The 13162-nt window shown below is 42.6% G+C and overlaps 1 protein-coding gene across 1 annotated transcript in view; it reads right to left on the bottom strand.

Moving 5' to 3' along the window:
• LRRC74A (leucine rich repeat containing 74A) overlaps window positions 1-13162 on the bottom strand; it is a 30709-nt gene that overhangs the window by 14966 nt on the left and 2581 nt on the right. Inside the window, 7 exon segments of the mRNA XM_048855576.2 lie at window positions 3890-3985; window positions 4354-4548; window positions 5647-5732; window positions 8767-8848; window positions 9997-10046; window positions 10501-10597; window positions 11560-11667. Coding sequence (XP_048711533.1) covers window positions 3890-3985; window positions 4354-4548; window positions 5647-5732; window positions 8767-8848; window positions 9997-10046; window positions 10501-10597; window positions 11560-11667 — 714 coding nt within the window.

Here is a 13162-nt window from a genome sequence, read left to right as displayed (position 1 = left end):
ATCATCAGGTTGGGCCATTTCCAGCACAAATCCAGGTTTTCTCACCCTCCACCCCCCCACACAAATTCACTCTCCTGCTGGTGATAGCCCATCCAAAGTGACAACTCTTTACACAATGTGCATGATAATCAAGTTGGGCCATTTCCTGCACAAATCCACCAATGTGATATATGCCACCATGTGCCAGCAATGCCCCTCTGCCATGTACATTGGTCAAACTGGACAGTCTCTACGTAAAAGAATAAATGGACACAAATCAGATGTCAAGAATTATAACATTCATAAACCAGTCGGAGAACACTTCAATCTCTCTGGTCACGCAATCACAGACATGAAGGTCGCTATCTTAAAACAAAAAAACTTCAAATCCAGACTCCAGCGAGAAACTGCTGAATTGGAATTCATTTGCAAATTGGATACTATTAATTTAGGCTTAAATAGAGACTGGGAGTGGCTAAGTCATTATGCAAGGTAGCCTGTTTCCTCTTGTTTTTTCCTACCCCCCCCCCCCAGATGTTCTGGTTTAACTTGGATTTAAACTTGGAGAGTGGTCAGTTTGGATGAGCTATTACCAGCAGGAGAGTGAGTTTGTGTGTGTATGGGGGTGGGGGGAGATGTGAAAAAACCTGGATTTGTGCAGGAAATGGCCCAACTTGATTATCATGCACACTGTGTAAAGAGTTGTCACTTTGGATGGGCTATCACCAGCAGGAGAGTGAATTTGTGGGGGGGGGTGGAGGGTGAGAGAACCTGGATTTGTGCTGGAAATGGCCCAACCTGATGATCACTTTAGATAAGCTATTACCAGCAGGACAGTGGGGTGGGAGGAGGTATTGTTTCATATTCTCTGTGTATATATAAAGTCTGCTGCAGTTTCCACGGTATGCATCCGATGAAGTGAGCTGTAGCTCACGAAAGCTCATGCTCAAATAAATTGGTTAGTCTCTAAGGTGCCACAAGTACTCCTTTTCTTTTTACCAAGACTCTGAAATTCATCTTGATACCTTCTATTTTGGTTTAGTATTTCATACTATTTTCTTTTATCATATGTTTTAGTATTAGTTATTGTGATTCATGCTTTTTATAGAATATTTGATATGAGTCTTTACTTGCAAGTTGTAAATGCTGTAAGTGGTAAACTGTGTAAAAGAATGTAAGGAGGATTAATGCTTTGGATGTGCTATCTAGAGATAAACTAAGAAATCAGAAAAATGGGCCTTTTCACCCCTTTCCTCTGCAAAGAAAAGAACCTCTTGGTTTCGATCCCACACAAAGGATTCTAGAAAAAATTCTTATTGAAAATGATTTCTCTTATAGACATTCTAAAGTCTTCTTTCTTCAAGTGATAAGGAGAAAATTTATGATTGGGAAATGTTGTGTAGAAGACTTTTGTTTACATCTCATTCCGTGTTTCCATTTAAAGGTGAAAACCGTTGTTTATTTCTTGATTACTTAAGATGATATGAGATTCTTTTTAGACGTATAGTTGCAAATATTTTTATCAAATTGCAAGCCTGATATAATAACTTTCTGATGCCATTGCTATGTGAATAATGAAATGTTTTGTGTACAAATATATCAGAAATGATTAAATAACTGGTGACTAATGTAAGAAGCCATTAAAGTATAAAAACAGTGATGTTAATGGGGGGAATTAATTAGTCAAGAAGAAGAGATGATGTCTTCTTTGATGACTATTTGAATTTAAAGATTTTCTCTGAGAAGTTTAAAAGGGCTATTGGAGAACTGAAAGTCCCTTATATAGGAAACAGGGGTGTTTGTACTCATTTACTAGCAGATGAAATTCTGTTTCAATCTCTGATGAGACTGAATGGACTGAATAAAGGAAAGATTAAAACTCTAAACTTTAAATACTCTCTGAGAAGTTCCCACCGCAAGGACATCAGCTGCATGTGCATTCACAGATTGCATATTCAGCAGCTGAAGATGCTACTAAGACTGTTTTATGAAGGTGCTAAGCCAGTGAAAGGGTGACAGCAGCTGATATTTGAGTCCAGCCAAGCCTTGAATGAGGTATACCTTCCTTCTCCAGTGATACTACGGAAGGAGAAGATTATAAATCTCTCCAAACTGAATAAGCAAGTAACAATACTCTGCTCCCATCTCTCAGCTTCAACAGCACACTCATCACAGCACCTTCCTCTAAGCTCAGCTGTTCATCTCATCTCTGTAAGAAAGCAGCAGCTGTAATAGACAGCTGAGGAAAAAAACCTAAAACTGAACATTAAGAAGAAGTAAGCTTCCAGTTCAGCACTATTTCTGCAGCATGACACAACAGTGTCTACAGCACTGTCTCTCAACCTTTCCAGACTATTGTACTCCTTTCAGGAGTCTGTACCTCCAAGTTTCACCTAACTTAAAAACAACTTGCTTACAAAATCAGACATAAAATACAAAAGTGTCATAGCAAACTATTACTGAAAAATTGCTTACTTTCTCCTTGAGCAGTATAAACAAGTCATTTATGAAATTTCTGTACTGACTTTGCTTGGGCTTTTTATGTAGCCTGTTGTAAAACTAGGTGAATATCTAGATGAGTTGATGTACCCCCAGGAAGACCTCTGCTACTCTGAGAGGTACACGTACCCCTGGTTGAGAACCACTGGTCTACAGCAGCATTGGTGAGATGAAGTTTATCAAAGCACTGCCAAGTGATTAGATTCAAATTTTTCTTTTAATGGTTTTAATGAGATATTAAAAAACTATTGTAATTTAAGGTATTAACTGCTTCTTCTGTTAAACAGACTATACATTCCTGGAGAGGAGACATCAGCTAACTCTTGTAAATAAAGAGAAAATGTGTGATTTAATTTGGATTTAAGATACTTAATATGCATTAATTACTTGTCTCAAGACCTCTCATTGAATGGCTTCTTTTAAGTAACTGAATTTAAATGTCTTTGGTTTCATAGAATTTAGTTAAGATTACTCACCTTTGTCCATTTATAATGTGTTTATGTTATCCATGATAAACCAAATAGGAGTCACCTATCCTTGAATGAAATTCTTTTGTCCATCTATAAACAGTTTTAGTTACCTGTGATATACTTAGACAGGACTCATTACTGATTTGGGGAATAATATTGTTTGGTCTTATCTTACCTAAAGAAGAGTAGCTCCATTAGAAGAGGACCCACCCTTGAAGTAAAAAAGCTCTTCACAGAGAGGCATGCAGAAGAGATTGCAACTGAAGTAAAGATTGTTATTGCTTGTTTGTGTTCTGTTTTATTTTTATTTTTTTTCTTTATTTAATAATAAAATACTCATAGTGCTTATTTTGCTTCTCTTTAATTGTGGTATCTCCTAAGATCTGGCAAAGAACCATGTATGACTCTAAAATAGTGAGCGTCACATTGGGCATGAAGAGAGGCAATGATTAAGATTTGTCCTATCATTTCTTGGTATGGCTATAATATGTTAGTAATTTTTGGAATAAAAAAGTTACTTAGGAACTTGAAACCCCCGTTTCTACACAGCGATCACTATAGTACCTGGGCACATATTCTACTATACTGCCCTGGAAGGCCATATTGTAGCATGAGAAAGGAGTTTAGCCTTGATGGCAAACTCATGCTTTGTCCTCTTTTCTGAGATTCTAGTCAAGATGGCCAATTACTGCTAACAGTGATGGTGATATGGATAACTATCTACCAGGAACTAGACTGAGACATCACAACTTCCACTCATGCCATTGAAGAGCTGTTAAATAGTAACTTTTTGTCATTAGTGGCTGGAGCTGAACTGATACAGATAACCCAGAAGACAGACCTCAAAGGGTTCTGAAAGGGTTTAGCGCTAGAATTCAGGTGGGTCCAAAAAGTTCTAATGTATATATTTTGGGATTCTCTCAACCCTAACACCATCTTACTGAGATGTTGATCTCTTCCATCTTGGATTTTGGATTCTTCCTGATGGATGTGACAAGCGCAACGGCACCCTCTACAGTTAGGGGATTATGAGACAGCTGTGGTGGAAGACAAATGGAAACAGATTAGGAGGAGAATTTCACTTCCTGGCAGTGGGTGTGGGTGTCTCTCTTTCCCCGTCAGTCTAGACTTTAGGAAGGTCATGGCCCAACTGTGCCCTTTCAACAAGTTTATCTTCATTATCTGTCCATCTTGTCACGTTCCCATTAAACTCTGCAAAGCCAACTACAGGAATACATTCTGGTCACCTCCTTCTTCTCCTCCTTTGCCTGCCTCTGGCTTAGCATAAAACAATTTACTCTCCATTTCAGTTTAGGCAGCTCATATCAGAGTTTTCCTCACCCCCCTGGCTAAGGGTTTTCCACTCCCTTCCCTTACTCCTTGCCCAAAAAGCCTTTGTCTTTACCTTCAGGATTTTGAGATTTCCATTGTCCTCTAACCCCCTGGCCAGCTTCCCAGCCCCTTCGTTGTTGATATGGTTGCTACTGATGTCCAGTTGGACCAGAATGTTGTTGAGTTTGAGAGCTTCTCCAAGGGCCAGAGCCCCCTCATTCCCAAAGCCATTCCATGAGAGGTCAAGTATCTTCAGTGTTCCATTGGCCTCCAGAGAGAGAAGAGAGATCACCACTGGCATCACAGCCATTGCAAATCCAGCTGATGCATCAATCTATTCCTCTTGTGAAGCCCCCTTTCATGACTGAGGCAGTGAACCAACTGGGGACTTAAGAGCTCTGTCTGCTTCTTCACTGTTGTATTTGCCAGATAGGATTCCACCCATGTCAGCGGCCTCACAGCAGGACCTAGCAAATGCCAGCTGGGACTCCAGCAGTGTGAGTTTCCTCACAGATGTGACCTGCCAATGCCAGCTCTGAGCACAGTGATGCAAAATTCTTATCAGCAGTGCTGAGTGGGACGGAACCTGTGTGAGCTAACCAGGGCCAGCCCACAGCCCACTGTTGTGAACTTCCTCCCAGCACTGACTGTCAGTGCCCTCTTTGTGTGAGCTACCAAATCCAGCCCAGACTTCAGTGATGTGAGCTTCCTCTCAGCACTGCCCTATTATTACCAGTGCCACAGAGACTCCCCACTAAGGGCTTTCTCTCAGGGGTGCCCTTTACACTAGAGTGCACAGTCCTTTTCGTGCTACTCTGAAAATAGGTGATTATGAAAAGGCCAACCAGCATCCATGAAGCCGTACATTGGAGAGGGAGGTGCTGTGCCCGAACAGTCTTTCATGAATCATGTTAGCCATTACATCATCATCAGACAGACTTTGGCTCAGAGATGGGTGATGTTTGAGAGTGTGGGTAGGGAGGCGAATCTGTGCCTCTGCCCAAATTGGGATCTCTGAAGCAGATTAATCTAAAGTAAACTAAAGCTTGACAGGTGAGAAGCCTAGATGAGGGGTCACTGGGAGTATGTGTCATGGAAGAAGACCCCTTTGTCAGAGGAGGGTATGGATGGGAGTATCTGTTGTTTCTCTGTTGCTTGGTTTTGAGTGTTGCCTAAAGTTGACCACTCTGTAAAATTAGAGGGGCACAGGTTATTGGCAAACACAAGAAGTTGAATGGCTAGTGACGATATAAAAGAACCATTAGCAGAGCAAGGGCAGACCACTGCTTCAGCCAGGACATGCCAACCTTCCAAGCTCAGCTAACAATCAGGGTCAGGCTTATCATTATTCAGGAGGGAGGCTTACTCTGAGACCAGCACCCAATGCCACAGCCCCCTTCATCTGCAAGTGGTTCCAGCTCAGGTTCAGAAACTCCAGTGCTTCATTGTTGGCTGAGGAAGAGGAAAAGAGATGTTAGCTGAAGAAGGAGAATGAACAGAAATGCATTTTAAAAGGCGCTAGAGATTCATGTTATCTAAGGAGTGGGGAGACACGAGATAATCCCAGGCACACACCGTACAATACATACTACAAATGAACACATATAGATAAATAATATAGCTAGACACACATGGTAAGCATGCTCACAGACAGACTCACACAGTCTCTCTCTCACTCACCCACACACACACACGAACTTGCAGTTACTATACACAGAGCTGCATACAGATACATGCACAAATACATGCAAATATATTCATACAAAAGACTCTACATTTCCCCACCTCCCAAGACACTAGACACAGACCGCAGAAACAGGCTACAGATACTATTAGGGATCTTAAAGGAATAATAACACATCCTATATTAGAGAAACAACCTGCTGCTGCTACACTCCGTATTGATTCCACACTCAACACTACTGCTGCCATCCCCACTAATAACGCCCCCGTCACTGATACATGATAGTGATACCAGGGATCACTGCCCCTTCCTCCAGTGGGAATCTGATAGTGGCCTGAGCACCAAATACTCCTCTTGTAAGGTGTGTGTGACAGACTGACAATTTCCTGCAATGTCATGAATGAACTTTATTGATTTAAATTAAACCTTACTAAATTAGGTTCAATACCTTTGTGGTCCATTATATTAAATATGTAGTTGTGTATGTGTTAGTGGGAAATTGTGTGTAACTTCTCTAAGGAGACTGACTAATGCCCTCTATGGAAAGGATTAGGAATTTCAAAGGCCTTTTTGGAATAATACATGTAGAGTGGATTTCCTAGGAAGTACCTGGGATTAAGGGGAATGCAAATCACCTATTTGGAATCCACCCTTTTGAGCCCTGTCTGGAGAGGAAAAGCCATTGTCTACTAATTACCTGTTCCTGTAAATTCCAGATCAAAGACCTCTGAACTGTATAAAGGGTGGACTAAATATGTTATGACTGTGCTTGTTATGAGCTGAAGCTGTGATGAATTTGAAACCACAAGAAAACCCCTGATGGAGACTGAAGAATTACTCCTGCCAGAGCCCATGTAAGGGTTCGGGTGATCTCTGATAAAATTATTAGCATGTGTGTAGGTTCTTTTATTGTTTTTAATGTTTTGTCTGTAACGCTTTGACCTTAAGAATCAAATAGGTTTGCTCAGAAAAAACTGTATGGTAACTTATAGCTCTGGCCAGTCACACCGTTAACCATCTCTGAAGAGAAAGCAAACAAGTGTGCTTGGGCAGCATGTCTCTACCTGGAAGTACCTCGGTCAAAATGTAGTGGGATACAGGAAAGACAACAGCTGGGGAGCTGGAGGCCTGGGAGAGGCCTGTTGGACCTCTGAGGGGAAATACAGGTGCAGTTGCCCTGAACGGTGACAGAGTGCAGTGGAATTCTCTGAGTTGGTAGCTGGTCTTGTGAGGCCCAAGGGTGCCCTCTACAAGGGGAGAGCATGAAATAGCCTATGCTCCAGATGCTTCTTGGAGCAGGGCAGGCTCAGCAACATTCTGAGGGCTATCAACCTGATCGGAAAAGCAGAGATGCCCTGAAAAGCAGCTTAAGTTCCAGAGCCCAGATTCCTCCACCAAACCATTGCTAAGAGACCAAGACAAAGGGTTGCTACAGATCCATCAACAACATGAACTGACTTGCAGCAGGTGAAACCTGCCTCTGTTTTAACTCTAGCCAGAGTCTCCATGCTCACCAGAGAATCTGAAGAGCAGAGAATATGTTGGTGATGCTGGGTACGTCTCCACTTTGAGCTGGAGGTGTAATTTTCAGCTCGAGGAGGCAGAAGAACACAGTTCTCTGGCTTATGCAAAGAGCATATTACACTGGAGGGGTGAGGGAAGGGAGATGGTTCATACCAGTGGATGCTCACTTTCTGTAACAGATGGGTGGGATTCTACTTTCTACATACACAAAAAAGCAAGATGCCCTCTGCCTGCAGCTGATTAGCAAGCAAATAGAAATTCAACCCTTTGTGTCAGATGTGCACAGCTGTATGTGTGCCTGTACCAGTCCAGCTGCAAAGCATGGCACATGGTGGCAATTTTACTCAGGGTAGGATGTGTATAAATCCATTAGTGCTGTGTGTGAATCCATTAGTGAGAGAGGAGGCCTGCTACAGTGTTGGAAAATGACCTCTGATTGGGGCAAGAGGCTGGCTGCCAACATATTCCTATCTGATTTTATGATGATTCTCCGTGGACAGCAGTTTGGATCTCAGCACCCTGGCAGGTTTGCCCAATTTACAAAAAAAAAGATTAAAAATGTTTTTGCAAAGATCTTTTCATTTTGTGCCTCAGTGGAGCTGGAAGTAAAGAAATTTATTTCCACATGAAAGCTGGGCTCAGACACAGCCTCTGCTTGCTCTGTGAGGGCCCCTGTTTATCTTTAGACCCCGTTTTCCCACTGGATTAACTGAGGCACAAACACAGTCCCTTGTCACTCATTGCAGGATTGAATTTATCGGTCTTCTAAAGACCTGGGCTGATCTTAACTGTAAATCCATGATGGTGGAAACACTGAATCAGGAAAATGAAAGTGTTATTTGGACCAAAGAAAGGATTTCAGTATAGTTTAAGAGAGCACTGTGTGGTTAAAAAGCATACATTTGCTGCCAAGGAGCCATTGTGATAGGCAGAAATGCTAAGAGAAAGAGAGAGATTTGTAAAGGTCTTTCCCTGTGATACTATTAGCACCTGAGATTTGGATTTTGGCAGATTGAGAAGTCTCAGCCCCAAGGAAGTTGAGAGAGTCACCCAAAGTGAGTGGAATTAAGGGTGAATCAATGGCCCAACCAGGAAGGTTAAAGCCCTGGCTCCCAGTCCTTTACAGTAGCCATCAGGCCCCACAACCTTCTTGCTGTAAAATGTAAGAAAAGTGGTGGATTCACTTCTGCATCAAGGCTGGCCCCCAGAGGTCTCTAAGGGAAAGGGTGCCTGTACTGACTGCCCAGCTGGCTCTGTGGAAGTAATGAGTGGAGTTACCCAACATCTGTCCCAGATGCTCTCCTCCCTTCTCAGAGAACTCATTGTGGCTGAGGTCCAGCTCCTTCACTCGGTAATTGCCCTATGGAGAGAAATGGTATAGAGAGAATCAGATCTTCCATCCAGCTGCAGTCAGCTGCCATCTTAAGACCCCAGAAGAGAATGAAATATAGGCTTTCAGCTATTCTAGTGCACAGCAGTTTGTCAGCACGGAGACAGAGAATTATGATTCCCAGAACAAAGCAGGTTTGTCAGTCTTTTAACATGGTATTTTTTCCTCATGAAACAGAGGAGTCAGAAGGACTTTATGCAGCTAGGTCCAGTAACAACAAATGCTGTTCAAACTTCACTCTCACAGCTCTGTTCATGGACCTAGTCCTGTTCTGCAGCACACCCCTGCTATTCCAGTTCGGTCCCCATATTCCACCTCCACCAATGTGCCTCATTCCTGACCTATAGCACTTCATGTTACAAATGCAGATCCTGGGCAGAAACGTCCAGCGAAGCCAAATTGTGTTATGGTTTTTGTGATAGAGACTAAATTGAGAAAGGCACTAAACTTCTTTTCACTTGTGACTTTCAAAGTGATTTAAATCATACCACTTATGTTTCTTGAAAGCTTTGCATTCTCAAAATCCCCTTCTGTACTCCTGTTACGCACTCCAGAAGGTTCATCTCCTAGCCAGAACCCAACAGCTGTCCTGAGAAAACATTGACCTGGTACACACTTCCCCCTGTCCTCCGAGCCTGTCTCCTTTCTAAAGCAAGTGACAAGCACTCCTCAGAATTATGTCAGGAAATCATCTGGGTACTAAAAGGTGGGAATCAAACCAAGTAAGTATGGACTTTAAAATGGGGAGAGCCCTTAATTAAGGCTACAATTTTGTCATAGCTATTTTTAGTAAAAGTCATGGACAGGTCATGGGCAATAACTAAAAAGTCATGGCCTGTGACCTGCCCATGATTTTTATTAAAAATACCCCATAACTAAATCTTAGGTGCTGGGGAAGGGGGGCGCTCCCGCAGGTGTTGCTGCTGTGGGGGAGGTTCCAGGGGATGCTGCTGCTCCGGGGGCAGGGGGGGAGGGCGCTCTGGAGTCACGCTGCTGCTGGGGTGGGACGGCCTGGGGCCCTGCTGCTGCTGCTGCTGGGGGTGGAGTGGCCCAGGGCTCCGCAACACGGCTGCTGGGGAGGGGGTGGCCCAGGGCTCTGCTGCTGCCAGGTTACTCACCAGTAGTGCCTCGGCGAAGTACTGGGCAGTTTCCTCCCTAAAGTTGTTTCCTGCAGAGGAGAAGCATGTGTTAACAGAGCTCAAAGGTCTCCTTTGTGACATTGCACTGTGTCTGGGAGAATCTCCTGGGCTGGCTGGAATGGCATCCCATAATGGTGAAGAACAAATAGGGTTGAAAGAGGTTACCTCCCCACTTTCTCTTCTTTTGACCTCCTTTCTAGTGTTGTTTTGGGACTCACAGAGCACTCAGACATTGCCTAACTAAGGGTCTTACCTAAATTGCTCAGAGGTGGCTGTATTTTAGAGATCCTTATCTTGGTATAAATATAGGTATAAATCTAGACTTCAGTGCAGTTACTCTGCATTTACACCAGAGTACATATACATGAGAGCAGAATCTGGCCCATAGTCTATAATGTGCTTTCAGGATGAGAAGAGTTATAGAAGTGAAAAATATCATATCAAACTCCTCCCCTGCCCTCTTCCTAGAATGCATGGACCCACCTGAGAGCTGAACAGCCCGGAGACAAGAAATATTATCCAGGAACATCCTGGAGATGGCTTCCGCTCCTTCTGTGCCTATGTGGTTATTGGAGATGTTCTGAAAGGGAAGTATCAAGTATATGAAAAGAAAACCCCCCAGAATGAAGCTGCTTTTAGTGTTGTTTGTGGCTGAATGTGCAAGAAAGGCTAAGAGAATCCAAGATCAGCAGGACAGAGGCACTAGTCAGGCAGGATCACTCTTAGACAGTAATTAAAACCAGAGGTTTCCTTCTATTTTGATACTTGTATGTGCAACCCCAGCTCCTTTGTAATAGGAGCAAAACTGCAGAGCCAACAACTTCACTGAGGTCTTGGTCTTCAATGAACCAGCAGTTACTTTGTCAAAGATCTTTGATGCCGCACAAAGCCCAAGGCCTTACAAAATCCATTCCATATGCCCCCAATTTTGGATACAGGAAACATTACTCAGAGCGTATATAAAAAAGTAATTTTGTATTCCTCTCTTAATCTGTTCAGAAGGGCTTCCACACACCCTGTTGGAGCATGAAAATCTCTGATACAGAACATTTTCTCCATTGGCTAACCATACTGTAGAAGGATTTGTTTATGAGAAAGAAGGTAGTCATTTTGTGTGTTCCTGCAAATTAATTAAATAATTCCATAGCTCTGGGGAGCCCATCATGCTCTCACTATTTTGCTTTTCTGCGGCTTGTACTTTTTAAACTAGAGGGGCACAAAAATTACGACATTCAGAATGTGAATTTTTTTGTGAGGAGGCAATTAGAACTTGGCAACTAATTAACTGATTTTCTTGAAACTCAGAAAATTCAAAATTTCCTCAGATACTTTGTGCAGAAAATCTAAGGCAGATACTATTGTTTTATATTAAAAATGCACTGTACGATTTGGTATAGCACAAGGTGGGGATACGAGACCTGAAAGATCAATGGTCTGACCCAGTAAGGAAGGATACTGGATGAGATGACAAATGGTGGGAGCTTGTATGTCTCCTATGTTGCCATGTTCCAGTGTGTTAGAACTAGGAAGAAAATTGGATACCAGCTCTTGAATGTAGCAGTTCTCTCGTAGCATCTGTACCAGACACGTGACTCCTTCAGCCAGGATCCAGTTATCTTCCAGCTCCAGATGAGTGATGGTTGTGTTGGACTAAAACAGCCCAAACAAGACAGAGAGAGACAGAGAATTGCTGGAATGTTAGTGAAATGGGCAATGTCCTCCGTGTAATTTACATAGTCCCTGTATACCTCCCATATAAGGCACTGCAGAAACTGTGCCTAACATAACTGTGGTCAGTGAAAAAGGGCAGAGCTGGGGCTGAGGGTGTTGGGACATGAAAGAGACTTGGTTAAGTGGTGTAGCTGCCAAGTGATTCATGCTCTGCACTGCTGTTATAGGAGAATCAGGTTCAATTCCCAGTCTCAATCTTAGGCTCCCTGGGTCTGCCCAGTGGTTAGCAGAGAGCCAGGGTTGGGGTATCAATCTTGCTGTCTTACTTCCTGGGCTTGTAGGGGGTAGGAGTGCTGGAAAATCAGGCCCTGAGGGGGCCTGTAGGACCCTTCTACAGTCAGCAAAGAGGTTCCTTCTTTTGATTGGAAGCTTAGTGGCTGCAACAGCTTTGATAAATTAAATTGATAAATTAAACAGTAATAAGTCACCAGGGCCAGATGGTATTCACCCAAGAGTTCTGAAGGAACTCCAATATGAAATTGCAGAACTACTAACTATAATATGTAACCTATCACTTAAATCATATTCTGTACCAGATGAGTGGAGGATAGCTAACTGCACACCAATTTTTAAAAAAGTCTCCAGAGGCAATCCTGGCAATTACAGGCCAATAAGCCTAACTTCAGTACCAGGAAAACTGGTTGAAACTATAGTAAAGAACAGAATGATCAGATACATAGATGAACACGAGTTGTTGGGGAAGAGTCAACATGGCTTTTGTAAAGGGAAATCATGCCTCATCAATCTATTAGAATTCTTTGAGGGGGTCAGCAAACATGCAGACAAGGGTGATCCAGTGGGTATAGTGTACTTAGACTTTCAGAAAGCCTTTGACAAGTTCCCTCACCAAAGGCTCTTAAGCACAGTAAGATGTCATGGGATAAGAGGGAAGGTCCTCTCGTGGATCAGCAACTGGTTAAACAATACGAAACAAATGGTAATAATAAATGGTCAGTTTTCCGAATGGAGAGATGTAAGTAGTGATGTCCCCCAGGGGCCTGTATTGGGACAAGTACTGTTCAACATATTTATAAATGATCTGGGAAAAGGGGTAAACTGTGAGGGGGCAAAATTTACAGATGGTACAAAATTACTCAAGATAGTTAAGTCTAAAGCAGAGCTACAAAGGGATCTCACAAAACTGGCTGACTGGGTAACAAAATGGCAGATGAAATTCAGTGTTGATAAATACAAAGTAATGCACATTGGAAAACATAATCCCAACCATACATACAAAATGATGGGCTCTAAAAATTAGCTATTACCACTCAAGAAAGAGATTTTGAAGTCATTGTGGATAGTTCTTTGAAAACATCTGCTCAAAATGCAGCAGCAGTCAAAAAAGCTAACGGAATGTTAGGAACCATTAGGAAAGGAATAGATAATAAGACTGAAAACATCATAATGCCACTAT

This window comes from Caretta caretta, chromosome 6 (assembly GCF_965140235.1).
Source record: "Caretta caretta isolate rCarCar2 chromosome 6, rCarCar1.hap1, whole genome shotgun sequence".
Lineage (NCBI taxonomy): Eukaryota > Metazoa > Chordata > Testudines > Cheloniidae > Caretta > Caretta caretta.
The sequence above is the reverse complement of the archived record's forward strand: the minus strand, read 5'-3'. Positions and strand labels throughout refer to the sequence as shown.